The sequence below is a fragment of the Oryzias latipes genome, chromosome 4 (assembly GCF_053564925.1).
Source record: "Oryzias latipes strain Hd-rR chromosome 4, Olatipes_Hd-rR_3.1".
Classification (NCBI taxonomy): domain Eukaryota; kingdom Metazoa; phylum Chordata; class Actinopteri; order Beloniformes; family Adrianichthyidae; genus Oryzias; species Oryzias latipes.
The window spans coordinates 32,997,316-33,025,298 of NC_136240.1; the positions used below are offsets into that span (position 1 = coordinate 32,997,316).

The 27,983-nt window shown below is 42.3% G+C and overlaps 2 protein-coding genes and 1 long non-coding RNA gene across 15 annotated transcripts in view; 2 read left to right on the forward strand and 1 right to left on the reverse strand.

Moving 5' to 3' along the window:
- Nucleotides 1-5,252, forward strand: part of LOC144991950 (uncharacterized) — a 30,231-nt gene extending 24,979 nt beyond the window's left edge. Inside the window, exon 3 of the long non-coding RNA XR_013655636.1 lies at nt 5,119-5,252. This is a non-coding gene — a long non-coding RNA (uncharacterized LOC144991950). The remainder of the gene's footprint in view (nt 1-5,118) is intronic.
- Nucleotides 1,638-27,977, reverse strand: faah (fatty acid amide hydrolase). 8 transcript variants are annotated; one of them, XR_013655634.1, is made up of 17 exons: nt 27,111-27,502; nt 25,043-25,159; nt 24,752-24,892; nt 24,492-24,625; nt 24,192-24,398; nt 24,071-24,111; nt 23,872-23,996; nt 22,944-23,069; nt 22,772-22,869; nt 20,799-20,898; nt 20,682-20,725; nt 20,554-20,593; nt 20,381-20,489; nt 20,113-20,258; nt 18,116-18,256; nt 2,231-2,348; nt 1,638-1,654 (listed from the first exon to the last, which is right to left on the reverse strand). XR_013655634.1 is itself a non-coding variant. In XM_078946308.1 (16 exons), exons 1-15 carry the CDS (start codon nt 27,315-27,317, stop codon nt 18,134-18,136), a joined length of 1,758 nt encoding a protein of 585 aa, XP_078802434.1. In that variant the 5' UTR covers nt 27,318-27,502; the 3' UTR covers nt 1,756-2,348; nt 18,116-18,133. The 8 variants fall into 8 exon arrangements, 6 of the variants coding, with proteins under 6 accessions (XP_078802434.1, XP_078802435.1, XP_078802433.1 ...); XR_013655635.1 differs by lacking the exons at nt 1,638-1,654; nt 2,231-2,348 and adding exons at nt 17,061-17,147; nt 17,249-17,372; XM_078946308.1 differs by lacking the exon at nt 1,638-1,654 and having other exon boundaries at nt 1,756-2,348.
- On the forward strand, nt 5,252-9,178 carry dmbx1 (diencephalon/mesencephalon homeobox 1). Of its 6 annotated transcripts, none has more exons than XM_011474436.4 (5): nt 5,252-5,496; nt 6,941-7,108; nt 7,232-7,410; nt 7,508-7,943; nt 8,031-9,178. In XM_011474436.4, the coding sequence occupies exons 2-5, from the start codon at nt 6,955-6,957 to the stop codon at nt 8,441-8,443; spliced, it is 1,182 nt and encodes a 393-aa protein (XP_011472738.1). In that variant the 5' UTR covers nt 5,252-5,496; nt 6,941-6,954; the 3' UTR covers nt 8,444-9,178. The 6 variants fall into 6 exon arrangements, with proteins under 6 accessions (XP_011472738.1, XP_078801528.1, XP_023809603.1 ...); XM_078945402.1 differs by having other exon boundaries at nt 5,342-5,496; nt 6,945-7,108; XM_023953835.2 differs by having other exon boundaries at nt 5,351-5,496; nt 6,941-7,107; nt 7,216-7,410.
- Nucleotides 27,978-27,983: the final 6 nt, after the last annotated feature.

Sequence of the window (27,983 nt, forward strand, 5' to 3'; positions counted from 1 at the left end):
TCTGTGTGCAGTCAGTTCTTTAGTGAAAGCCTGTCAAAAACTGTTAGCTTCTCCGCTGAAACTGCTTCTTTGCATGGTAGCTCCCGGCCTCGCTATGCGTCTGCACAATTTCTTTCTATCCTCTTGTTTCTCTCCTTTTGTTTAGATAAAGCGAGGGATTAGGAAAGATTTACCCCTATAAAGCAGAGGTTTGATGGGCTTTTATCCCACCATGTTGCTAAAGCTGTGTAGCCCCTGGATTAGGCCCTGACAATGGGAACCCTTGTGCTGGGCTGCAGCCTGAGGGGCACAACCCAAAAAACCAGCGCTGAGAAGGAGAGAGGAAGCAAACCTGCCAAAATCAATAATACATCAAGTCCGCCAGAGCAGAGAGGAGAAACCGCGGTTAACTAGCGAGATGCAGGAGGATGGCTGAGCGGGTGGTGGTCGGCCTCACACCTGGACACACCTGGACAGTTGAGGTTTTTATAGAGAGGTGAAATTATTAAGAAGCTATGACCATTTTTACTCAGAAATGATATGTGAAGCTGAACATGTGTTCTAAGAGAAGATTAGAATGCTCTATGATGATTAAAGACCAAATTAAATCTTAAAATGATTAATATTTAGACATATTCCTCTGACAATTGGAATTATGACTTAAAATGAACTCAAAAGAGGAGATTTATATCTCTAAAGCAGGTATATTTTTACACTTTTACCCAAATGTGTCCTATTTTTAGCATTACAACAGTCCAGCTAACCTTATTTCAAAACTAAAATCATCTCAAAGTGAGACTATGACACATTTTAATATATGTTTATTTTTAAAACTATAGGGAGTCAAATAATACTTTCTACTGTGCAAAACCAGACCCCTCAGATATAAGTCAAAAATTTGGACCCCATTCACTCACTTTCTTCAAATAAGCAAAGAAATCTGGAAATGAAAAATGGTTTTGCCAAGAATTCTTACTTTAAGAAGAAAATTGTAGTCACTAAAACATCTTTTCTTAAACAAAGATTAGTTTGCAATTGATAAACGCTCTTAATAAGATTCATTTTCTAGCAAGACAGAAAATAAGATTCTTTAACACAGGTCTTCTGACTTTACCTGTTTTTTTTGGAGATATTGATTAAATTAAGATGTTCTCAAGAACAAATGACCCAACAAAATATTTAACATTTCTTGTCTTAAAACAAGTCATTTAAAGTAGAAGGACAAAAATGGTGAGATTTGGGGGTTTTGCAGTCTCTGGTTTTTGAAGGAACCTGAAGGACGAATTTTCACAACAAACTGTAGAAACTATGAACCTGAACTGGTCGTTCTATCCTGAATAAAAACTCTTTTCTAAGATGTTAAGACGTTTGCAGGACCTCTACTTTTTGGTAAAAATCTAAACTTCAGACAATATAGAATCAGAATCCATCACAGCAGACGTTTCTGCTGAGTCCTTGTGGTTTTATGGCGTCAACCTTTCCGTGACCTTCATATTCTTGACTCTATTTTCATACCTTGTTTGGCGCCTGCTGGTTTTTCTGCCACCAAAGACTCTGAAATTTTATATCCTGCACAGATGTGAAGGTCATATTTTTTCTGGAGAACCGTTGGATCATCATGGAGCACAGACTTGAAGTCACTTTTGTTGCAACAAGGAGGTGGTTGGTTCCATCCCTGGAAGGAACCAAAGCAGGATGACAACCTAAATGACAACCTCACAGAGGTGATTTATCTCCTTTGGGAGGAAAAAAGCTCTCACAGATTTAACCAGCCAGTTTGGTGTCAATACTTTATTATGGGATAGAAAGGTGGGATTCCACAGAGATCTGAAAACCACAGCATGTGAGGTCTGTTTTAAAGGTGAATTCCCCTTTCATACAAAGGATTGCCAATGGCAAGGCGCTTTGTTACTGCAGTCACACAAGTCCCACAGAAGCAGTCAATTCTGAGCCATGCATCAAAATGATTAATTTCATCCAAATGAGCACAAGCTAACCTTGAATAAGAGCAACGGAGAGCCAGTCTGAAACAAACGGTTTCAGGAAGTTACAGAAAAGCTAATGATTGAAGTTAATGGGCTTTAAAGCCAAATCAACTTTCTCCTGGAGTTGAGCCACTGGAGGGGGAAAATTACAAATATTCACGGTTAATCAACCTGATTAAATGCCTGATAAGTCTCTGCTTGATTCGGGCTGCCAATGTCCTGCTGCTGGGATGGAAGTTCTGGAGGAGGACTGAGGGCGAAAATACCGTTTGAGATCGGAGGAGAAGTCCAACTCCAAAGGGAAGAAAACAATTCATGATCCTCAGAAATCCGAGATGAATTTGGCATTGGGCCGTTATCCGAGAAGGTGAACGTCGGAGGCATCTGTTCAGAAAAATGAGCGGAAATCAGCCACAAAATAAGTTACACAGCAGATTGAAGCAAGAATAAAAATGCTTTCTTTAGGAGTTATTTTGTTCTTGTAAACTCATTTTTTGATTGAAACTCGATAATTTATAAATCCCGATTATTTAACCCTTGTGCTATCCTAGGCACCTTCACATTGGGAGTTGGGTCATCTAGACCCACTAGACAGTGCTCTGAACCTTTTTTCTTCAATGATTTGTGATCTTCACTGGTGTCCATGGATTACATGAAATCTTTCCACCTTTATCCACCTTTGTCATGGTAGGGAGAACACGTCAATGTAAGGGTGGGGTCATCTAAGATAGCACAATGGTTAAAGGATAAATGACCACACAGTAAAAATTCCAACGTTGGGGTTGTTTTTAACCCAACTCTAAAGGCCCGTTCACACCGGGACGAATTTCGCCGGCGATTTTCGCCGACGTTTAACGCCTCGTGACTAAACAAAGGGCACCAATGAGAGTGTGCACACCGACGCGAAAAAACGCCACGCGTCAAAGCGTCAAAAAAAAGCGCCTTGGGTTCGTTTTTTTTATTTCGACGCATCGCGTCGAAATCTATTCGACCAATGAGAATGGCGCTTTTGCACACGTGTCTGGAGCTTCTGAAGTTACAGTAAAACACAACTTGGGGGCGCTCAAACACAAAACTGCCTTGCTGAGCACACATACCAGCGAAGAAGATAGACGTCAAGTAGCGTCTACACTGCCGCGAAGAAATAATGACGGACTTTCTAAAATATCCCCGAACCAAGTACCAGTTGGAGCTACTGGTGCTTGAAATATTCATGTTTTCTTTGTATTATTCTGACAAGCGCGTAAATACTTGCTCTCTTCTTCTGAGTAAAAAGCGAGTTTAAGAAGCGTAAAGTTGCGCAGCGCCACCTTGTGTACAGGAGTATTTCTGTTTACATTAAGCGCCATCTAATGTCAGGGAATGAAATTGCATGTTCACTTGGCTCATCGTCAGCGAAAATCGCCTGGGTGTGAACACAAAAAACGTGGCGAAAAACGCTGGCGAATAACGCCTGGCGAATATTCGTCCCGGTGTGTACGGGCCTTAAGGTTAAACAGGGACTAACTTTTGGTTGGGTTATTTTACCTCAGGAGGGGGGAAAAAACGCAGACATTGGGTTAAAACCAAACAAATTGCATTGCTCCAGAAAGTAACCCAAAACTTGAACAGCCGGGCTAAAGAAATAATCCAGGTGTTTACTGTTTCAGATTAATTGAGAACTTTTAGATTTTTAAATAAAAACAAATCCTGAAAACATTTTGACTTAGAAACTGAGACTGAGTCTTTGCATCAGGAAAGCAAAACCAGCATCTTTTTCAAAACCAGAACATCCTCTGTGGCTGCAGGGAAGCCTGCACCTGCGCAGCTGTAGGTGCGCATGTCCTTTACAGAGAACGCGCCCCTTTCACCTGAGGAAGAATCACCTGCAGTGTTGCGTAATCTAGAAATTATTCTTGACAGATTTTTTTGCTCAATAATTGGATGAACTGCGGAAATAAATCCCCGCAGGAGTTCAGGCCTGCGTGACGTGAAAGTGAATGTGTGGCTCATTTTGTTGGAATTTATCAGAAATTATTTGTTGTAAGTGAAACGAAAAATAAAAGCAAACTTTTTTAATCCAGTGTTTTATCATTATTTCATTAGTTAATAGAGGGAAGCGGCGCTTTGGCAGTTTACCTGCAGAGAATCGCTGCACGCGCCTCCTGACACCTGACTGCAGCCTCGCGGCCGTGGCGAACATCCACGCGCGTGACGCTGCGTAAAAACGGACCTGCGGAGGAACTGAAGGAACATCCTGTGCGCTTTAATGGGTTTAGAAACAAAGAGACAAAAGGTGTCAAATGTGTTTGTTTGTTTTTCCATCCCATCATTTTTTAAACTACTTGTTGCTCTAATCATCTGTCTCTTTAAAAATTATGTGTTTGATATAAAAAAGGAGAATAAATATTTATATGGAAGTTGCGATCTTTTCAGGAGTCTGTGGTTGAATGAGACCAAACATCAAACGCAGAACCCCCCCCCCCCCCCCTCTCCATTTCAATGGAAGAAAATTCAACAAATATATGCGAGCTTTACATTAAAAGGCTACTTTCGCTGCCCCTAATTCCAGCCTAAACGGGTTTTCTTCGCAAGAAGAAATCTTTTCTTAAAAAAAAAAAAAAACGTGAGGAGAAGAGAGGGGCATTATTGTTTTAATCCTCTTACCAGCAGTCATTTTAAGACATTTTTGGAGGGTGAAATGGCGTCTTGTCTCCCCAATCCTAACCTAAATCCCTCGGGGCCGGGAAGCTGCTGGAGGCAAAGCGGCCCAGCCTGCATCTCTCTCCATCTCTGCCGCTTTCCCGCCGAAACATGCGGGCAAAATAAAATTAAAGCACGGAATTAACCCGGGAGCCGCCGGGCCAAACTCTGCCATGCAGAGCGCATAGAGACGCAGAGGTAAAACGCACGTTTGATGTCAATATTCTGTTTGTGAGCTGAAATTAACGTCACATTTGTTATAAATCTAATAATAGCTATAATAGACCAACGACTTTATGGTCGGATTAACTAAAGAAGTTTCTGTTATAGACGTTCTGACTGGACTAAAATAAAAGTGACTTTATTTAAGACCAAAACCCCAGCATTCAATCACTTCCGGGAGCCTTATTTGGGCATAACCTGTACCCCGTCACTACTAAAATAATTGAGAGTTTTAATTGAACTTTTCCAGCCCGGAGCGGCGGTTCGGGACCAGCAGTCATCCAGAAAGGAGGGAGGAGTGAGAAGGAAACCAGCGCTGTGATTGGCGCAAAGACGCAGCGTGTGCGCGCGCCGTGGACCCCACCCGGAGCTCCTTAAAGGCCGATGGATGGCAGCTGGGCATCCTCCCACACCCACAGTGACGGGAGGCGGACCACGCAGCGGAATATCCCGAGGATTTCTGTCGGAACGGAGACACAAGCGAAGCCGGAGTCGGGAACATGAACGTTTGCCGAAGGATTTTGAAGGAGAAGTGATCCAAGAAGACAAAAAAAACAAAAACAAAAGAAAGAAAAACAAATCTTTCTGTGGCGACGAATTTCTGGTTTCTAAGCTGCAGCGTAAACAGGTGAGAAGTTTTACACACAGGCTGGAAGTTGGCTTTTTATTAAAAAATTGGCAGGAAACGGTCCAAAAATCTGCAGTTTTATAATCTTTATTTTTGATGGTTATTATTTGCTGTCCTGATTTTTCTTTAAATTGGTTTAAAAATGAAAAGCGCGAGAACGCTGACAAACTGAGATCCGTCCGAAAGAGAGCCTGAAAATTAAGATTTTATGTTCAAAGTCTGTCTTCTAAACAGCTAATTGATCCAACTTAGTCTGAATGATTGTCATTTTTGTTAATCTTCTTTAATTTATCCTGATTATCTCCGATTATTGTTTGTTGATGGTGATAAATGGAGGCGCGCGCAGCTTCAGCCTCCAGGCGCTCTTTAGCACAAAAGCTTTCTAATTCTAAATTCACGCTCATTTGCATAATTTGACTTAAACCATGAGCTCGAGGCGTCTGAAATTTTCCTCACAAAACAGGACCAAGACAAAAAGTAAATAATAATGTGATTAATTGAATAAAGTCGTTAAAGGATCAGAATTATTGGACAGGTAAGGAGGGTCATTCATGCGCTCGAGATGGGTCTCCTGTCACGTGGAGTTGAACCCGCACCGTGAGGATGGAGATCCCCGCGCGCTCCCGCACGTCTCCGCAGCCCTGCGGGCTCCTGCAGATCACCCCGCCGCAGATGTAACGCCCGGTTCGAGCTGAACTCTCAGCGAGGGGGAAAGAAAATCTTATTCTGTCACACTACCACCCCCCTCCAGCAGCCTCGGGTCCGCACGCGCGCGCATCCGTTAACCAAAAAGAAAACGACAATAAAACACGTTTGATTTTAAAACAAAAAAGTTCAGTTTCGTTTAAAATTCATGAACCAGAAAAGAATTATTTTTTTTTATATTTCATTTTAAAATTTGGAGAGGACTATCACGTCTATAATTTTTTCTATTTGAGATTATTTTTTAGTTTTCAACATTTAAAAAAAATTAAAATTGCATCTAAATTATTTGAAATTAAAATAGCTTTATAGTCGGAATGAGCTTAAAAATCACACATCTTTAAATAAAGCATCACATATATATATATATATATATATATATATATATATATATATATATATATATATATATATATATATATATATATATATATATATATATATATATATATATATATATATATATATATATATATATATATATAAAATCAATTTCAAAATAACCTTTATTTCCCCAGAATGATGTTTTTTTTATATCTGTATACAGATATAAAAAAAAACATCAGTAAGACAAATGTAAATGTTTGAATTGCTTATTATTTCATCAGATGCAGAAATAAAAAAGGCCTTTGCAGGCTGACTTTCACCTGCTGTCACGTCAGAAAATGATAACATCTGTAAACATCTGCTGGTTTTTCCTCCTGGGTGAGCGGATCCTCTAACGGCAGCTTCTCCTCTGCAGACAGCGGCCCGAGCATGCAGCACTACGGCGTGAACGGCTACTCTCTGCACGCCATGAACTCCCTGAGCGCCATGTATAATCTCCACCAGCAGGCGGCGCAGCAGGCACAGCACGCGCCTGACTACAGGCCCTCCGTGCACGCGCTCACCCTTGCAGAGAGACTAGCTGGTAACAATCAGTTTCTCATTTGGCTGATGTTCTCAACCTTAAATGTGACCTTTCACCTGATGTCGTTGACCTTTAAGTTAAACTGTTGGTGTTTCTTGTTTCTCAACGGCTGCACATTTCAAGACATTATCCTTGAGGCCCGGTATGGCTCCCAGCACCGAAAGCAGCGGCGCAGTCGCACGGCCTTCACGGCTCAGCAGCTGGAGGCTCTGGAGAAGACCTTCCAGAAGACGCACTATCCTGACGTGGTGATGCGGGAGCGTCTGGCCATGTGCACGAACCTCCCAGAGGCCCGCGTGCAGGTAAAGGAGACCCCTTCACTGAAACACGACAGTGAAGGTTAACCAGAACCTGTTCTGAGAGTCCCATCAAGACGTCTGACCCGGCTTTATCTGGCAGGTCTGGTTCAAGAACCGGCGAGCAAAGTTCCGTAAGAAGCAGCGCAGCCTCCAAAAGGAACAGCTCCAGAAGCAGAAAGAAGCGTCTGCCGCTGCCGAGGGATCCACAGAGGACGCCAAAGCCGAGACCGCCTCCGCCACCACGCTGGCTCCCGAGTCTCGCACTCCTCCTCCTCCATCATCCTCCTCGTCCTGTCACTCCGAGTCCGAGCGCCTGGCAGCGCCACGGCCTCAAGCGGGTGAGATGAGCGTGGAAGTCAACGTCACCTCCCCGGAGCCGTCAGACGGCGAGTCAGCGGTGGAGGATAACGCTGACAGGGAGGAGGATGAAATAAGAGGGGAGGTGAGGCCAAAGCTTAGGGAGGAGGTGCAAGAGGAGACGGCAGCTCAGCAGAGGAGCAGCTCTCCAAACTGCAGGCGACTCAGCCCCACATCAGGTAGGAACAGCAGCTGAGTCCTGGTCTGGCGCAGACACGCCCTCAGGCTGAATGTGAAAACTGACGTTTTGTTTTTCTGTCCGTCAGAATCGCCGCTGAGCTCCCCCGCCCTGCCGGCCTCCAGCAGCCTGACCGGCGGCTTGGCGCAGAGCAACTCCTACGCTTCGTCCCCCCTCAGCCTCTTCCGGCTGCAGGAGCAGTTTCGGCAACACATGGCAGCCACCAACAACCTGGTGCACTACCCATCCTTTGACATGAGCGCGTCATCCTCCCTGCCCTACCTGGGCATGAACATGCCCTCCCCGCTGGGCTCGCTGCCCTGCCAGTCCTACTACCAGTCTTTGTCGCAGGCCCAGCAGGTGTGGAACAACCCCCTGCTGCAGGCGGCACCCGGCAGCCTGCCGGGGAGCCTCAACAGCAAGACCACCAGCATCGAAAACCTCCGTCTGCGGGCCAAGCAGCACGCAGCCTCGCTGGGATTGGACACGCTCCCCAACTGAAGCGGCTCCAGCCGATTGTTTGGCCTCTAGAGGCCGCGGCGACTCCCCCCCATCTGTGACCAGTGTCCGTGTGTGTCCCTGCAGAAATCTGCCCTAAAAGCATCCGCCACGGGGACGGCCAGGCTGCAGAGAACGTCCAAACCCGAGTCATGTCATCACCAACAGAACCTTCAGGTTCTCCATCTCTGGATGCTCCCCTTTGATGTCACCATCGTCCCACTCGCTTAACAAACCACACGTGTTCTGGCAGAACTTTAACGAAACACAAGAACGTGGATTTAACCAACAAAACCTTTGAGTTTTTTCCATGGAGAAAGTCCCCTCCTCAAAGTGAGCCCTGCATGCCAGCACTCCTCTGAGGAGCGGTGAATGTGAAAACGTGAAGGTCGACTCCTTTACAGCTGCAGCTCCATCTGCAGAAATCCACAGGCGCGCTTGTAAATAAGCCTCAGCGTTGATTTCCACAGTCCTGCCTGCACAGCAACGCTTCGCTTTGTCTGCAGCTTGGAAGGAATTTTTGCAGGAAAGAAAAAAAAACAGACGGGAAGGAGAACATCCGAGGACGAGAAAGGGGCTGAATTTAACTCGACACTTTTCCTGATCCGGTGGCTTCTGCTGGGAAAAGGCAGAGTCACTGTGTATTATATCATGTAGATCAAAGACCTGTATTTCTTAATTGATTTAAATGTGAGTAATTTATCTGTTCAATGCAAAAGAATAAATCAATCATGGGAATCTTTTGTGAAAGTGTCCTTTATTGGATGTGTGTAAACGTCCTAAAGTCCCACTTCGATCACCTTTTTTGATCGGTTTTCAAAGCGTTCCACGACACCCCCAAAACAAAAAACTGTCGTTTTCTAGGACGTAGTTTCTGCAGAGCTGTTGGCGTGGAGTAAGCCTGCCCACGTTTCCCATCAACACTTTGTTTACACTCTCTCCAGCTGGCTTACAGCCCCTTAAAACCCAGAAGCTTATATTAGCAGTGCAACAAAAATGAGGCGAGCAACATTGGAGCTATATGCAGGTTCCAGCTTTAGCCCGGTATATTTTCTATATCACAAATGGCAGGTTTTTTTATTTTATTTAGTCTTCTCCTGATTCTCAATGGGAAAAAAATGTTTCTTACATGTTTTACAAAAACACGGGAGGATCCAGCCTTCGTCACTCAGAGTAACATGAAACGTTCTGATTTCAGCTCTTTTGTGAAGATTTAATTCGGGCTCGCTGAAGACACCTTGATGATCCGTAAATAATTTAGATGCAGGGGGTCGACCGTCCTCAGCTGGGAGGTTTACACGCCACGTATAGAACCTGCAACCCCCCCCCCCCCCCCCCCCTGCAGCAGAAGAACTAATCCTACATGAAATGAGTGAAGCAAAGTGTCAGGCTGTAAAGAGCCTCAGATCCACCCACTCCTCTCACACTGGTTGCTCCCCAGCATCCTCCCCCCACACTGTCAGCCGCCGTTTGGCTGCACCGAAACAGAATGCCTCGCCATAAGAAGATTACCTTTGGTTTGGATATCGATGGATTAAGTAAGAATAGAACCAGATAAAGCAGAAGTGAAAGGGGTTTGTGGAGTCAGCAAAGTTCAGACACCTGTTTGCACGTCGCGTCCATAAAAGTGGTGAAGCTTCACCAACAAATCACAGAAGGGGAGTGGCCTAAAAAAGCTTTGAAGGTGCAAACATAAAAATGCTTTGTCCCCCCCACTGGCTTTGAGAGTTGGGTCATTTTGTGGGGAACATCTGGATGCTGAGCGTCAGTCAGGAGAGCTCGCCGATGGGAATGCGAGTGTGTCTATGGCAGCTAAGCCGCTGAAGGGTTTCCAGGAGCTCTTTGATGTGTATCTGGGCAATGCGCTATTAGAGGGATTTTCCTAGTTGACAGCTCAGAGAATGTGTGGAGGAATTGCGATGCCAGCAGGCTAAAAGAATGCTGGAAACAGGATTAGGATCATATTCTGGCAGCTCCTGTCACCTCATCAATGGGCTAAGTTTCCTCAGTGACAGCCCTCCTTCTCTGCCCCGTTAAAACCTTTAGTGGGACCATAAAGGGGGTTAGAGAGGGGGAAAAACAATGATTGAATGGTGGGCTGTGATTTCTGTGCTTTCTGTTGGGGGTCTGCGTCCATTGGAAGGGAGGGGGGCAGGCTGCGGCGATGAGAACAGAGGGGTCTTTCGGGGAGGCCCGCATCTACATAGTAAAGCGTGTGGAGCGGGTTTACACTGATGCCAGCAGACAGCGACAAGAGTTTAGTGCCCTCAGGGGGAAAAAGCAGCAGCAGGTGGGAAGGAAGAAACAAAACAGACGATTTTCTCCACGGTTCTTCTGTTTCACCTGCACAGGCACTTGTGCATATGTGCAGGATTTAGCAGGTGATGTATCTTCCTCCACACCTGCCTCAGCTCCACCCCCACCTGGATGTAATCTTAACAGACATTTTTGTTGCAACTGATGGGTCGATATGAAGGCCTCAAAAAGACTGAATGGCAAAAAGAAGGCACAAAAATCCTCTTTATTGTTGTGCCTTTTTACAAACGGATTGGGTCATTCAGGGGTCTCGTGAGCTTTGTGTGGCTCTTCAGCTTTGAAAAAAGATGCTGACTATTTCACCCTTGTGCTATCCTAGGCACTTTAACATTGGGAGTTGGGTCATCTAGACCCACTAGACAGTGCGCTGAACCTTTTTTCTTTAATGATTTGTGATCTTCACTGGTGTCCATGGATTACAAGAAATCTTTCCACCTTTATCCACCTTTGTCATGGTAGGAAGAACACGTCAATGTAAGAGTGGGGTCATTTAAGATAGCACAAGGGTTAAAAAGAACTCACATATTCATTTGACTAGACCTAAAGAAGACTATAAAAGAAATAAAAGTCAGAACTACAAAGGTGGAACAGCAAGATTCGTCCGTCCATTCACCTTCTTTGCTGGGCCACACGATCACACAAACGAATATCAAATATCAATCAATTTATGAAGCATGTTTTTGGAGTGTGGGAAAAAAACACAACTTACAAACAGAAGGGTCTCAGCTGGGATTTGAACTAGATCATTCTCACTGGCAGGTGAGAGCGCTAACCACTGCACCACATAGTCTGAGCTTCACAAAGGGTTCATGAAGCTACTTCTTCTGAGCAAAACGGTAACGTTTACCTGCTTAGCGCCCTCTAAAGGTTGAAAATTGGAAGGGCCAAAAGAAGATTGTACTGATAATGTTAAATCAAGCGACTGTAAAATGTCATTGTAAGAAGTTTGCTTTAGTTGAGACGAATTTGATCTAAAATCTTAATGTACACAAAGAAAATGACCAAGAGCTTGTTCAGTTGAAATACAATAATACATTAAAACAACAAAATGTCAAAATACAACTCACAGCGTAGTATAAATTTAAATTTCACGTTCTTGTCGTCTGCTGCATAACAGGGTCTAGTTGCTGTTCAGAAGCAAAGGTAGTCTTAAAAGGATGAAGATGCATCTGAATTGTGACAGAAAATGTCGTGTTTGATTTAACTTTAAACCATTTATAATTCAGCTAAATCTGCTGCAGCAGGATAATCTCTTTTCACACAGCGTGTATTTTGTTTTGAAAGGATGTATTATTATATATTATAAAGCTATATTTTATAAATAAATGGCTCAACGGCCACAAAATATAAAAAAAAAAAAATTCTTATGGTAAACTAGGACTTTCTGGCCCTTGCTCATCAATAAGAAATGGGCCCAAAAAACTCTATTAGCGGCAAAAGTTCAAAACCTAAAAGTATTGAGGTTTTTCTATGGTACATTTACTTACATTTGTTTTCATTTTGTTTGGAAGTCATCACTCCAGAACAGAAAAATCAAATCATGTGAAGTTAAACAAAAAAATAGTGTAGAAAAACCACCTTAAAACTTAATGAGGAGAAAACAGAGGTCATGATATTTGGACCCAAAGCCAATCTTGACTTGGAGCCCGTTCAGCATCACGTGAGGCCCACGGTCACCAACCTTGGTCATCGTGGACAGTGATTTTAAATTTGATAAACAGATGAATGGCGTTTTAAAATCAAGTTTTTATCATTTGCGGCTTTAATCTAAAGTTAAACCCTTTTTATCTTTTCATATTTTTGAGCAGGTCGTGCACGCTTTTATCTCTTCACGACTGGACTACTGCAATGCACTTTACACTGGGGTTCCCCATAAGGCACTTTCCCGGTTGCAGTTAGTCCAGAACTCCGCTGCACGACTTTTAACAGGAATCCAAAAATATGAGCACATTACACCTATTCTTGCGTCTTTGCACTGGCTTCCTGTTAATTTTAGGATTAATTTTAAAATTGTATTGTTTGTTTTTAAAGCTCTACATGGCCTGGCTCCAAAATACGGGGCCAGCTCCAGCTTGTGGAGCCCATGACGAGGCTCAAAACTAGGGGAGACAGAGCGTTCTCTGTTGTTGGCCCTAAGCTGTGGAACGCTCTGCCATTGCATGTCAGAACAGCGCCCTCTGTGGAGTGTTTTAAATCCCGTCTTAAAACGCATTTTTACTCTCTAGCTTTTAACACCGCATGAGTTGTGTGGCCCTGTGTTTTTATCTGTATTTTTATCTGTATTTATCTGTGTTTTTATCAGTTTTTATCTGTGTCTTTATCTTGTTTTTATTTTTATTTTATTTTTTATCCATTTTACTGGTGTACTTTGTTTTTATTTTGTTTGGCAATCTTTTGTCTGGTTTTTGGTCACTGTACAGCACTTTGGAAACTGCCAGTTTGAGAAATGTGCCATATTAATAAAGTGGATTGGATGGGATAAATATTCTATTGGTCTGATCAACCATTCTCCCTCCGATACCTTTATTTTTTTTTGCTTTAGATTTTCTTGTGAATCCTCTTGTTTTTCATGATATTTTCATCTGTAGTTCAAGTTGATTAAGTTATAAACAGAGCAATCAGAACAATTTTTTTGGCTATGTCTGAATTCCCACCCTAACCACCAACTACTAAAAAACAATATTTTGTGGGACTATCTAGTGCCCTGGATTTTAAAAGCAACTCGGACACTATGGTCACTACTTTTCTTTATTTTTTAATGACGAATATGACGTCATCAAATTCGGGAATTTAAAATCGAATTGATATGAGCTTTTTGCGACAATCAATCATGAATTTACTGAGTTCTGAAGATAAAAACGTTGAATGTTTACTAAAAAAATGCATTTAAATAATTTATTTTGGTAAAAAAATTGATCAGACACAATGCATTGTGGTCTATATTCACCAATCTACACTGGTTTTTCACTTCTGGTACATTTCTAGGGCACTTGATTTTGGAATTGTAGATTCAGGCAACACTAGAAAATGGCAAACGTTCCCTATAGTGCACTATGTAGTGAGTGGTGAAGGAATTCGGACACAGCATTTGTGTAGCCTGCTTTCAAGTGGTAGGGGTGTGGCCTTCCAATAAGCTCACTTCTATCTCGCGCCAGTAGTTACCATGACTTAACGTCAACTGGCTCCAACATGGCGACGTCTGTATCGTGGAAGAATGGCGACTGAATTGCTTTAATTCGGTTGGAACCGGAAGTAAACCATTTTCTTTCTATATGTGACACTCATTCTGTCCAGTTCCAGTCAATGATGAATAACTGTGAGGAGTTTCTCTTCATTTTTTTTCTTTCTTTCTGTGGTGGTCCTGACAGAGTTCTTCCTCCATAATTCTGGTGTTGACGGCTTAAAGGGTGGTCTCCCTGCAGCACTAAAAGACCTCCTCCGAAGTGTAACTCCACAGTTTGCTCACCCGTGTGAAACAATACTTTCACAATACCGCAGGAGTTTGACTGTTGGCGAGAACTTCTATAATGCCAGGAATTACAGACTGGCATGCAAATGCTAAATCCTGCTCTCTTTCTTCTGAGGAGTGGATGAGACGGACTGTATCTGCAGGCTTCACTCCGGCTCCCCGGCTTTGTGCCACCGAGGCGCTCTCCTTTTTCCCCCTGACTCGGGTGATAATCCTGACACGCACTGTCTGCAATTTTTACTGTATGTGTTTAAGCGCATTTGCACAGCATTTATCTCTCCAATGTAAACCAATTTGGGTATAAGGGGCCCCGGGCCAAGCAAGGCGCTGGAGTGAAGAAAGGAAAACCCAAACCCAGCAGATGTGCAAAAAAAAAAGAGAGGATGTGGGGGCTGGAGAACAACCAAATGCAGCAAAAAAAAAAAAAAAAAAACAGGGGGGGAGAAAAGAATGAATCCTGTCCGAACGGTAAGCATTTGAAACTTGGGATAGGGGTCTTTAAAGCCGATAGAACGAGGATCACCGAATTGTTGAGTCACAGAATCGGAGGAAATCACACGGAGCTGCCAGTTAATCCTGTCACAGGGAAACCGCTGCACGCTTTGTCATTCTGGCCTCATCTGAAAAAGTACGGAGCTTGCTATACGGACAGAGCTGCCGCCTGATCACTCCTGCACACCTGTATCAGCTGCCTGTTAATCTGACCCCCCCTCCCTGAAGAAGTCCCCCCCAGCGGGCCGTCTCTGCTGCTTCTAACGGCAGATGAAATGGACCAGAGACGTAAAAGCTGCCACTGATGTCTGCTGGAGGTGTCTGCGGCTGCAGGATGAACCCGTCACTCGCATCATCTGAGAGGCAGGGACCCCGCCGCGCCAAAACATTACCGTGTTCAATTCCACACTGCCATTAGGACCATGGGCTCCTTGGTCCCTGAAATGGGACATTAAGACAGAATCATCCTAGTTTAGTTGTGGTGATTTCGAGGTGTTTTGTTTGTTGGCACCTGGAAGGGTCCGAGTGAGTTTGGATGGTTTTTAAAGTACCTGATCTGATGGTTTCCTGTAAATGAGGTCTTTTCTGCTCTTACCAATGAGACGTTACAGCAGAAGAATAGCTCAGCCCGCGGGTTTGGCTGGAGGCGTCTGACGACACAAACGCTACTTTATCAACTCTGTGGCTGATGCTGTCCTGAAAGTTTTGAGGCCTGAAATCCTCGTCTTTTTCAGAGTAAAAGGTTCCTGAACGTGCCGGAGTTCACACGGTTCCATGATGCTCCGTCACGGAACCTTTTCCGGCATTTGCCTCGATATCATTTTAGGACTGCTGGTCGGGTCGGTGACACCTGTCCGAGGTAAAAACCCAGACTTCGCCCAACAGTAGCTGGGATAGGCTCCAGCAACGTCGCAACTTCAAAAGGGAAATGCATGGACGGACGGTCAGATGGCTCCAAACTGCACCACTTTCCTCACAGACATGATCCTTTACTGAGCTCATTAACTGCATGACTGAACTTTGCCTTCATGCAGTGATGGGAGTTTCAGTGTTTTGCCTCAGATCCCTATAAATGTCGTCCATCTGAAGGTTTATTTATGTTCAAAGAATCCGCATATAAACATTAGAAAGAGGGTCGAAACCCAAACATCATCCATTCACCTCAAGATCAAAGATGTTTTAGATTGACTTTTTTTTTTTAAAGCTGTTCAGCTTGAGTGCCTATGAGCAGGGCACTGCTGAAGCCAGTGGTAACAAATGTTCATCAGGGTTATAATCAGAGTGGTAATGGGCTTAAAAAAAGATGAATCAATATTGAATCAAACTATGAATTGATCTGATTTAAAAAAAAAACTGCTTTTAATTTGAATTCACTGCAAAGGTTCATAGACTTTATTCCATCTTTGTCAGGTTAATATCACTAGGTTAGAAAAATAAAGAGGTTTATAACCATTTAAATTGGGTTTTGAATTTGAAAAATAAATCAATACTTGATTGAATAAATAATAAAACATGATAATTGTCTCATTGTGAAATTCTAACAGGGAAAGCTTAGCTTCTCCCTGTTTATTGTTTCAGTTTTTCCGTTAATTTCCCAAAATAAATATCCTGGCCAAACAAACAGTCGGTAAGATTTAAACTACAAACATCTCTAAGAGACACAGTGACTTTAAAGAGACTGCTCATCTGGAAAATATCCATTATTTATGATTTTTTTTATCAAACTCTTGAATATATTTGTTTTTATCTGTATGTAAGTTAAAAATACATTTAAACTTAGAAATAGTTTAAAAACAGAAGTTTTTATAAAAGGGTCAAAGTAAAGCAACAAAGAACAGAAAAAAGCAAAAACTTTCCCTAATTCCTCCTACAAGTTACATTTTTCTAAAAACTTACGTAGGATTTTGCCCCCTTTTTAACCAAACTATGAAAAAGAAATGATCCTTTTTCCATGTCAGTCCTCAAACGCACCGCAGTCCACTACATCTTAGGAGTCATTTTCATTTATGCAAAAATAAATTTCATTCCAGAAGATTTTCTAAAGGTTTAAACGCCAATTTCACATTTTTCCTGTAATATAATAAAACAAGATGAATAATTTAGCTTTAACGTCTAAAATAGCCCGAACAGTTGTATGTATTTCTCACGCCGGTGCGAGGCGGAGGATGTGCGAGCGTGTCATAACTTCTGTCTGAAATCCTGAGGGGTTTATGAACAATGTCAAGTTGGCTCTGAAGACCCGAGTTTCTTCATTGGCTCTTAAGGCTTAATGCTCCCTGACTGAGTGGCACAGCCAGAGTCGCACTCTCTCTGTGCTGCCGATAATGCGAAGAACAACCTCTCAATTCCAGCTCCGCTAATGTGCACTCCTTCTTCCGCGGCGTGCTCCGGCACATTCCCATTCAGGTGGACGGCGGCGGAAAGATCAGGCTGTGATGGGAAAAGCGCACATCGTCTCTAATGGTTTCTCATTGCAGGAGCGTTCCACACGTATGTAAATTCATGCAAAGCAAACAGAAACACATATTTACAATAGCGCGGGGTAATCACAATACCACAACACGGTGTGCTGGCCGTGCAGATGGAGGCGCCATGTGTCATTAGGCCCCCCTGATCTCTTTTCTGTTTCCTGCTCTGGCGTCGATGCAGCGGCCCCTGTGAGTGTGAATGAAAATGATCTGCCTTCGCGAGGTGGAGGAGGTCAGGAAACCTCACAGCAGACTTCAAGATGCAAGGGAAACGAGCAAAATTCACCAAAAAAATAAGAGTTTGGAACATTACAGGGTTGTAGATAAAGAAAAGAAGCAACTTTTCTACAGAAATCCCATTTTTAATGGCAGGTTTACAAACATTTCACTCATAAAAGTTTATTTTTCAGTTATTTTATGTGTTTTTCTCTGGTCTACGTAAACCATAATCCAGTTTTATTCAATTCCTGGGATCCTCCTTACTACCAAAATCCTCTAAAAACTACAGCGCACCACCCCTTCATGTTTGGTACCACTGGAAAGTCCCAAATGGAGATCATTCACTGGTATATTCAGCGGTTGGGAGATATTCAGCTTTAGAAATGTCCTCTACAGACCACAGATCTGCACTTCTGCCAGTCAGGAGGAGGTTATCATTTATTGAGCCCCAATCAGGGCCCACATTAAAAAACTCAAAGCATGAAAAAAAGGCATATTGTTAAAGATTAAACATGTCTAATCATTGTTATACATTATAAAAGAATCAACTCCATGAATATATTAGCTAAAACTTTAAGAATAAATGACAACTAGAATTTTTCTGGACAGCAATTTTCAGTTAGTCGAGGTTGTTTGTTCTAATCAAAGGTTTCTTTAAGGAGGTATTAACCGTCATGGCCGACGCACAAAAGGTCAGAGACGTGACCCCACCTCGGATCCCCAGGACCGCTACTTTCCGCTCTGCGCCACCAGCTGCTCCACCTCCTTCATGAAGCGCAGACACAGTTCATCCTGCCACGGGAGCGCCACACACTGCACCCCCACGGGTAGGCCCTGGCCCCCCCTCGCAGCCTGAACACAGACACACTCCTGTCACTCAGCGGCTGACACAAGCAAACCAGTCTGCTGCCACCTGCTGGCCAAACTAGGAAGCTCTGCAGGAAAACAGGCTTATGACAGACGATTCAAGTTAGAAATGAAAAAATTTAGATTACTTCCAAAAGAAATGTGCAAAAACATTATTTTGATTTCATTGCATACATTTTAGGGTTAACAGTTTGAACAGAAGAAAATTAAAAGCAACAGAAAATATTTACTGTTGGAGGCATTAAGAAAAGTATCATTGTAAAAACAAAATAACAATAAAAAAACAAAACTATCCAATATATTCACAAATTCGCATATAAATAAAGGCTGGTTGATTGTTTCAAATCTTAGCAGCATCTGGGCATCTTTATTATATATTTAAATAATGGCTATTTCTGCAATTACAGCTATATAAATAGATATATGCATTCTGCATCCCATAGACAACGATTCATACACACACACACACATCGTCGTTGACTTCCCACAGCTAATACATGGTAAACAAGTTGACATTTTTCTCTAGGAGGGTTAGAGTAAATTAAATAAAGAATAATATAGAGGCATCATTAATGGTGGTTTTGTGAGCTTTAGATGCCATCTTTTCAACTTTTGAAAATGCAATGGAAGACAGTTTTTGTAAATTGTAAATGGCGTATACTTAAATAGCGCTTTTCTACCTACTAGGCCCAAAGCGCTTTACAGTCACAGACCCATTCACCCCGTCACACACACTTTCACACACACATTCACACACTGTAAAGATCCTGAAAGGCTAAGGACGATCTGATGGGGTCTAAAAACTGGATCCCAATGGTGAAAGTGACTGTTCAAGTATATTTAGCTGAGGTTGCTGCACCTGTGGCTGTATGCATCGTTATTTGAAGGGATTATTGTATTTAAAATGTCCAAATTTGGGTTTTTATTTGTGAGATGGTTGACAAATGATGCTGCGGTTCTAGTTCTTCTGGATGAATGTGCTGTAGAAATGATTGCTACTTCTTGGAACGTAGAATTTTCTGATTATGAGTCCGTGAACAAATAAAACAAATTTTAAAATCGCAGCATTTATTTTATATTTAGTAAATATTTTAAAACATTGTTTTAAAAACATTAATAGTAGTCTAAAAATATCCAAAGTAGATGTGTAGGAGACCTCTGTGCAGATATCATCTTGTGCTACGTACACACCGGGCATGCGTGGCGCGTTCAAGAACGTGGGTTTTTGTACGTGGCTTTAGAACTGGACTGCCGCTACGTGATACCAATCCATGTTCCTACAGTCTGAAGAGGCTTGGTGTGAAACGTGGTTCCTGATTGGGTAAAGTTCAACCTGGTTTAACCTTTGATGCTCGTTCAATGGCCCCGCTTTTTGTACGTAGAGTCCAAAAATGGACTTAAAAACTTGTGTGAACGCGAGTTTTGAACGCAGGCGCCTAAAACGAGCATTTACGTGCTTTTAAATCGTCTTTTGATTGACAGTGGTGGCTCGAGCGCCCGTTTCCGAGCCCGTTGTGAACGTAGCTCTTTAGACATCTTGTGTGAAGCTGCTCTGATTCTCTTCCTGTGGACAAAGGAAGCTCCAGGTCAGAAGAAAACCAGACTATCCACTAGAAACATGTGGGTGTCTGATACTACGGAGGCTTGAGTTAATGTTATCCTTCCCTCACAGCATCAAAAGACTCTCAGGTGAACATACATGTAAGAATCTTTGAAATCAACAGTTTTGCATTTGGAATCATTTAGTCTTTTACTATTTTATAACTTTGGGAGGAAGGAAACCTTCAAAGAATTGTTGTCTATAAATAAACGTGGTTCCTGTTGTTGTTCTTGTGTGTCACCTGTGGGAGGAGCTTGTCCATATAGTCCTGGAAGTTCCCTTTGTAGAGTTTAAGGTTCTCCTCGTCCGCCGCCGTCACTCTGGAGACGGGGACCACGCCGGCAGGGAAGTTCAGGAGATTGTAGATCATGGTGTAGCTGATACCTCCTTTGGAGGAAAACGTCTCATTAGTTATGCTAAAAATAATAAACTGGATCATCAAAAACTAGAAAAGTGCTGGATTCTGGCCGAAATCTAAGAATTTTTTTTTTCTCGCTCCTTTGACGTACCTGAAAATCTTCCACAGTAGAGGAAGTTGAAGGCTGGTCCAAGCACGGGGCACAGCAGCACATCCAGGTTGGATCTCCTCCAAGCAGCGATGGTCTCAGAAATGTAGTCCTGTTACGGAGAAAGACTTTTGAAGTTTCCTGCCTGACGGAGGCAGAAGTTCCTGGAAACTGACCTCAACAGCTGCATGATGCTCCCACAGATCTGAAACGCAACTGGAAGAAAAGTTCCAATCAGAAGACGCGAGGACTCCCCTTCAGTTCATCTGTTAGACCGAACTTCAGAAGACGGATCTGCTCTCACCTGATCCCAGACAGAGCTCTGAGCACGGCAGGAAGACGAGGCGTCTGCAGAAGGAGAAACGGAAACGTGTTTTTGGACACCAACCACACAACGCCTGACGCCCAGAGAGAGACTCACAAAAGGCTTGAGGAGGAAGGACAAGGTCTTCTTCAGCCACAGCGGGAGACTGTACAGACGAATCTGTGGGGCCAGGCAGGGGTCGATGGGCCCCCCCTCCCTGAAAGAAACGGAAGAATACAGGAGAAGATGTCTGAGCGGAGTTTGGCATGACGGGAGCAAAGAGGCAGAGGTCTGACGGAGGAGCTCAGCATGGAGGAGCAGCAGATGTGGGCTGTGGAGAGCAGCAGGAGGAAGAGGAGGATCCACAGAGGTCAGAAAGGAGGATGCTCTGAGGAAGCAAAGAAGGATGAGATCAGGAACAAGGAGGGAGATGAAGACGGTTTGGTTTGGTGAAACAGCTGAGGTGAAAGCTGCCAGGCTGGAGGTCTGTTGGAAGAAGAGATTTCCAGACAAATTAAAATAAATAAATAAAAATACAGGTGACCCAATAGATCAGAATAAAACATGTATGTATTTATGCACTGTAAAAGAATTTTTTGTCATTTTTACAAAATAAAACTGGACTACCGCTAAAGACCGTGCAATACTGAAAAAAGAAACTGACAGTTTAATTAACGGGAAACTTATGAATGTTAAAAAAAAACATTCGTTTTCACACATTTGTTCTGTATAAAATACATAAATATCGAAATAATAATAATTGTCCAATGTATTTTATACTACCAAAGACACAAATGTCTTTACTAAGATTTGGATTACATCAAAAGTTTAAGGTTTTTCTTTTTTGAATTGTAATTTTATTTAATCCAAGCAGGACAGATTAAGAACAATATGTGGCGCTGCAAAAAGCAAGAGATTTGAAAAAGGAAGGAAAGAGGTTACAACAACAAAAATAAAGTTTGATGCAAATTTGTTGGTTGTGAACGCAGCTTAAGACACCTTCAGGCTTTAGTCTGAGGTTTTCAGCAATTCACCAATTTTCTGGAACAATAAACATGGAGCTTTTGGTATTTGTAATTTTCAACATTTCAAGAATAGATACTTGAAATTGTGAATTTGTGGTGAGGTTCTATTTCAAAGTTTCAGAAAAACATCAAATGCTGATGTTTTTTTTAAAAGTCGGTGCGCTCTCTTTGCTCTCCTTCACAGACATCATCATCTTTGCTTAAACAGTTTAATGTTTGACCTGCCTTTACAGTTTTATTTTACAGAAATAAGTAAGGGTTAATGGCCGACGAAGTGTGCGGTTACTACTTTTTAACGCACGCCGTGGAAGCCTGAACCGTCCGACGCGAAGCGGAGGACGGTTGCTTCCGCGAAGTGCGTTAAAAAGTAGTAACCGCACACTTCGAAGGCCATTAACCCGCTTATACCATGGTCACTTACAAAAGCAATACATATTAACCAGGTTTTAGTCCTTAATTCTTGTTTTTTTTTCCGATTTGGATCACTTTTCTCATAAACAGCGTACTATATGTTACGTGATGCGGCGCATCGCGCCGCATCACGTAACATATAGTCCGCGTCACGCAGCACCACCGCTGCAGTCAAGATTCGGCGATATATATAGGCTCATCGTCCCGATGGGTTGAATAAAGCATCAATTCAGAGGGAAAGTTAATCGCTTACCGCTTGTTTTTGCCCAGATGATGAAGCAAAAGGTTGTTTTACAGAAGCCGGCGCAGTGATACAAATCATTTAAGCTAGCCGACCGGAACTTCTTTTTTCACCGTGCGGTTATCAGGTTTTAACGCATACCCAGCAGCCAATCAGAATCGAGTATTCAACCGGACCATGGTATAATTGGAGTTAAAGTATGCATTCTCTTTTTCTGTCTGAGGCCCAGTACCAATGGGCTCACGGACCGGTACCGGTCCACGGCCTGGGGGTTGGGGACCACTGCTTTAGAAGAAGTTCAATCTAAGAAATCATTTGGAAAAAAAATCGATCTTGCTGTTTGAACAAAGATTTTAGAGTTTGTCCTTTCAAAAGTCTCTTTTGTTTGAATTCTCTTGGGAGGAGAAACTCACAGTTTTCGCAGCATGCTGGTGGCTCCATCTGCAAACACACCCTTCAGCAAGAGCTCAGGCAAAACCTGACTGATCCTCGGAGGACAGAAGGGCACCAGCTGCAGAGTAAAGGGGCGTGTAAACACATGCTTCCGTGCGTTTCATGTTCATGGCGTGTGTGCAGGTGTCTCACCGTGTGGCCCGCCTGCTCCAGCAGAGCCTTCACCTCTCTGACGCTGCGGACCATGGCGGGAGAACCTTCAGTGTAGCCGTCGTTTTCCAGGAATCCAATGGTCAGAGGTCTGGAGCTCTGGTAGATCTGCACACCAGACAGAGCAAAGCATTATGGGACTTTCCAAGAGCTGTTAAAACACAAGCTGTGATTCTGTTTTACAACACTAGACTGGAGCTAGAACAGAAACTGACTCACTTTGGCTGCTTAAGAGCAACAAAAACAAAAAACCTACATATGATCATACTTCCACCGCCGTGCTTTCTCACAGCTGCTGGGAAGTGTTTGAATTGAAAAGCTGAGTTTTGGAATAGAAGGTCAAACCTGCTCCCTCTGCTGTGTAGAAGTCGTCTGTTTGGTCGAAATTCTACAGTTAAGCATCAAAAAAAAGGCAAACTTGTTTAATATTTTACTAGTTGAAACGTTTTGAACATCTTGGTGCTTTTTCCATCTGTTCTGGACTCACAAGGCAGTGAACTCTTTAGCATATCTAGTCTGAAATAGTTCTGACTTAACCTGAAAGTCATCAATATTGATTGATTGGTTGGTTTAATTATTTTAAGCAAAATAAAAAAACAAGAGAAAAAAAAGACAGTAAAAATAAATAAAATCTATTATAATTATAATTCAAAAGCTAATTCAAAAATAAATAAACGTTTATATCTTTTTGACATTATAATTATATTTGCTCCAGATTATAAATAGACATATTTGCACAAATACTGTATGTATTTGTGCATCAATTAAAAATATTGATTGTGGGAAAAAAAAGTTTGATTTATTTGATTGCTTTTTGCTCCCGCTGATCATCAATTTATGCATTTGGGATCCTATAAAAGCTTGAGTTTCTACACCAGGTCATGATATAAATTCAGAGTGAAGGATGAACCTGATCGTTAAAGGGTAACGGCGGCACCGTGGGGTCCAGGGCAAACATGTGATCGCAGAGAAGGGCCCGCATGCACAGAACCAGGCTGTCCACGTCTCTCGCCATGGGTCCGGGAGAGGACGGCACTGATAACCCACAACACACAAAGGGATGAGATCAGCCGCTCCACACACTGAACAAACGCTTTACGACTACTTACCAGACTTTTGCCCTCGGTAAATGGGAACTAATCCCTGTAAACTGACCGGGACATAAAAAGACGTACTCATAAAATGAAATAAAAAACCACATGGTCACGTTCCATGAAACTACAGACACACCTCAGCCGACCCGACGTTGGCTTAAAGCCGCAGATCCCACAGAATGAAGCTGGAATCCGGATGCTGCCCCCGATGTCACTGCCGATACCAAGGAGTGAGCCCCCAGCACCGATGAGAGCCCCCTCCCCACCGGAGGAGCCTCCACTGGTCTTCTGGAGGTTATGCGGGTTCAACGTCTGTCCGTAGATGGGGTTACTGCAGTCGTAGCTGCAACGAGGAAACAGATAAAACGTTCAAAGCAAATAGAAAAATGATTGGGTTTTTTTTTACAAAGTTTCTGGGAGTTCTTGGTTCTGTCACCTTAAGAGAGCCTGGGGCAGGTTGGTTTTCACGAAGGGGACGGCTCCTTGTCTCTTCAGAACTTCAACAATGACACTGTGCCTCTTGGCTGGTCGGTCCAGATTAACAACCACCCCACAGGAAGTGTCGTGATCCTTGGTGTGGAGGCAATCAAAGGAACGAGGGTCAGTCAGAGCAGCAGACCCAGCGTGCCATCAGGAAAACCTTCTATGCAGATGACCATCAGAGGTCAGCTGGGGTGGGGATCATCCCTGAACCACCTTATATTCTAGATTCTCCTTAATGCTGACGGGAACGCCGTACAGGAGGCCGTCCTTGTTGGACGCAAGAGTCTTCAGCTGGTCAAAGCTCTCCGGCAGGATTTCGCTGCAGCAGTTCAGCTTCTTGTGTGCAGCCAGAGTCTGTGGACATGAAAACACAGACGTCCTGAAAAAATATGTCTATCACAGACAAATCTGATGTCTCCGTTCTAACAGTTAGTTAAAAAAACAAAACAGGTAATGTTATTATAAAATACATCCCAAATGTGTGTCTTTATGGTGTTTATAGACCTTTTCCATGTAGAAGTAAAAGACTTCCTCTGGAGTCAGGGAGCCTTTATGCAAATGATCTGTCAGCTTCACCAGGGAGGAGGAGGAGGAGATCAACGCAGAGCTGGAAGATGGATGCTGCAGGATCAGCAACAACAACAAAAAAAGTCATAAAAATGTAAGAATGATGTCTCCAGAAAAGCTTCACCTTCTTAAAATCAACCAAAATAAAAAAGTTTATTTAAAAAGAAAAAAGTTAGCCTCTGCATTTGTCATCACTTATATCATCCAAAAAGATTATTTTTCATGAAAATAAACTAAAAAGTAAAATTTATTATTTAAAAGAAATTGCCTCTACGTTTGTCATCACACATTTCTATTAAAAACTCTTTAAAGTTTCTTCAAAATAAACATTTTATTTGTATAAAAAGATAAAGTTTGCCTTTGGGTTTGTTGTCACAAATGTGTGAAAGAGGGTGAGGGTCACAGGGAAAGACAAGACAATTAAAAAATCCTGACCTTTTCTAGAAAGAATTCAGATTTTAATGACAGAATTTTAGTTGTTTCTCAGAAATCAGAACTTCTGAAATTAGAGTCATAATTCTGAGAAAAAGTCTGATTTTTGTCATTCACGTAAAAACGTAAAGATAAAAGATAAAATTCTAGGTTCAAAGGGAAAGGTATCGTTTCCTCACATCAATAAAGCTTTCCCATAAAGATTTCCCCATTGTGAGATAACTTAAGTTATTTTATCTAATCTAATCTCGTTTGAATTGAAGTGTAAGCCAAGCTAAAAATGTTGCTGCTACAACCTCACTTTGCCCCAGTCATAGAACTCTAACATGGGTAAGGCAAACATTGATCCAGAATGCAGGTATTTACCTTAGGAAGTTGATCAGAGAAAACAAACAGTGGTTTCTACAAGGCTAACCTCCTGGAAACCTCCCAAACTGGATTATAAGGAAAGAATACAAAAACCTAAAAGACATTTAAAGACTGAGTCATTTATGAGATTCTGCTCTACAACTGAAGTTGAACATTTACCTTAGATTGTGCATGGACAACAGAAGCTTTATTTCTGTGACCAACCCACAGACATTTATTTGGTTATTATTGATTTTCTAAAATCTAAAATCCTGTTATATATTTCCTGACTTTTTATGTAAAGAACCCAGAGAGGGTTATTTGTTTTTACTGGTTTCATAAAGAGTGTTATTACATATTTGCTGATTATTATATATATATATATATATATATTTTGTGAAGAATCCAGAAAGGATTATTTAATGTCAGATTGGGTTTTTGATATTTGGTTATGTGTGGCTTTCAGTTTACATTCAGGCCCCCCTGCGACTGTCACACCTTTTCTGTTTGAAAACTGACCCCGGCCCCCGATCACAAAATGGAAACATCATGAAGCCCTCGCTGGAAAAAGTTTGCTTTAAAGAAAAAAGTTATAATTTAGAGATTAGAGTCAAAACCTCAAAATTCTTTAAAGAAAAATGTAAGATATCTTAGAATAAATTCAACATTTCTTTAAGTAAAAAAAGTCAAAATATTCAGATTAAAGTCAAGAATTTAAAATTCTTTAAAGAAAAAAAGTTTTATATCAAACTTCAAAGTACCTTAAAGAAAAAGTCCCACTTCTGAAATTAAATACAAAAGTTAGACATTTTTTAAAGAAAGAAAGATAGAATTTTGAAATTAAACCCAAAAATTCTAAATTCCTAAGAAAAAGAAGTCAGAAATTCTCACTTCACTTTCCTTTTTCTCTCTCTCTCTCTTTGATTATTTATTCTGTTTTAATTAATTATCTTTCTTCAAAACTGCAGAAATAAATTATTTTTATTAACTGTTCAACTTCAAGCTGTAAACATCATTTATGACACAGTTTTAACATTTGAGCTGTTTTTCCCAATAAAACAGAGTCATCAGATTTAAAAAAACAAACAAATCCCAGATTACATAATGATTCGGGTTTAAAGTTCGGTTCGTGTATTGATCCATTCTCAGGTCGTTCTAACGGCAACTATTTTTCTAACAACGCGCCCGTTTAACCGGAACTTCCAGTCTGCACGTGGCTCCTCACCGCCTGCCGGTACCGCTGCACCTCCTGCTCCGCCCGCTGCAGGCTCTCGGTCCTGCGGGTTCGGGCTCGCTGGATCTTGTCCCTCGCGGCCCGGCGGCGGCTGACGGTCCGCAGCAGCACCACCAGAGCCCCCGCCCCGCACGCGGCGGCCGTCAGCTGCACCGCCGTCCGCTGGTCTAGCTTCCACCCCGGGATGAGCGGTTCCATGTTCTGCACGGTTCTCCTTCCTGCTCCAGGTCCGGTTCCGACACCTGCAATTTATGAACCCGCGGGGGGCGTGGTCAGTCCAAGTTCAACCCCAATCAGGCTCAAAGCAGCAAACAAACAAACAAACCCTATAGCCTTAGCTGAACATTGATCCGAGCAGAGGACATGCGCAGTAGGGGGGAGTGGACGACAGGGGGCGCTGTTCCAACATGTCACAATAGAAGCTGCACATTTCTCTGGTTTTGTGTCTATAAATCAGTTTTATTGATTGGATTTTTCTTGGGATCAATACGTTTATTTTTTATTCAGCTTTGTGAAACATCTTGCAGACAATGTTTCTGTATTTATGCATCTTAAATGTTTGATCAGTTTTGAAATAGAAAGAAATATGTGTCATGTGGATTGTGGTAACATTTTAGTTGCATCATATGTTCCCATCTTGGTTTTATTCAACTGTCAGGATTGTTTTCTATATAAACACACAGAGGGAAACCTCAAGGTCAGGATTCAGATCAAAATTCTTTAGTGCACTGAAACGAGCATTTTAAAATATATCAAATCATCCCTTACCTGTAGCATATAAGCAGCATGTGAAAAATGCCAAACATCCTGACTGGGACCAATCCACGTGTCTTCTGTCGAGGACATTTCTGAACCTGAATATGT

Bases quoted from the DNA above. Each gene is read 5' to 3' on its own strand.
- dmbx1 (XM_011474434.4), top strand. From the start codon at position 6,955: ATGCAGCACTACGGCGTGAACGGCTACTCTCTGCACGCCATGAACTCC. The intron at 7,411-7,507 runs GTAAAGGAGACC...TTTATCTGGCAG, and splicing joins TCCCAGAGGCCCGCGTGCAG to GTCTGGTTCAAGAACCGGCG. The intron at 7,944-8,030 runs GTAGGAACAGCA...TCTGTCCGTCAG, and splicing joins GCGACTCAGCCCCACATCAG to AATCGCCGCTGAGCTCCCCC.
- faah (XM_078946308.1), bottom strand. From the start codon at position 27,317: ATGGAACCGCTCATCCCGGGGTGGAAGCTAGACCAGCGGACGGCGGTG. The intron at 24,112-24,191 runs GTGTGTCTGTAG...TGTCCCGGTCAG, and splicing joins CCAACGTCGGGTCGGCTGAG to TTTACAGGGATTAGTTCCCA. The intron at 20,726-20,798 runs GTGAGTCTCTCT...CTCCTTCTGCAG, and splicing joins CCTTCCTCCTCAAGCCTTTT to ACGCCTCGTCTTCCTGCCGT.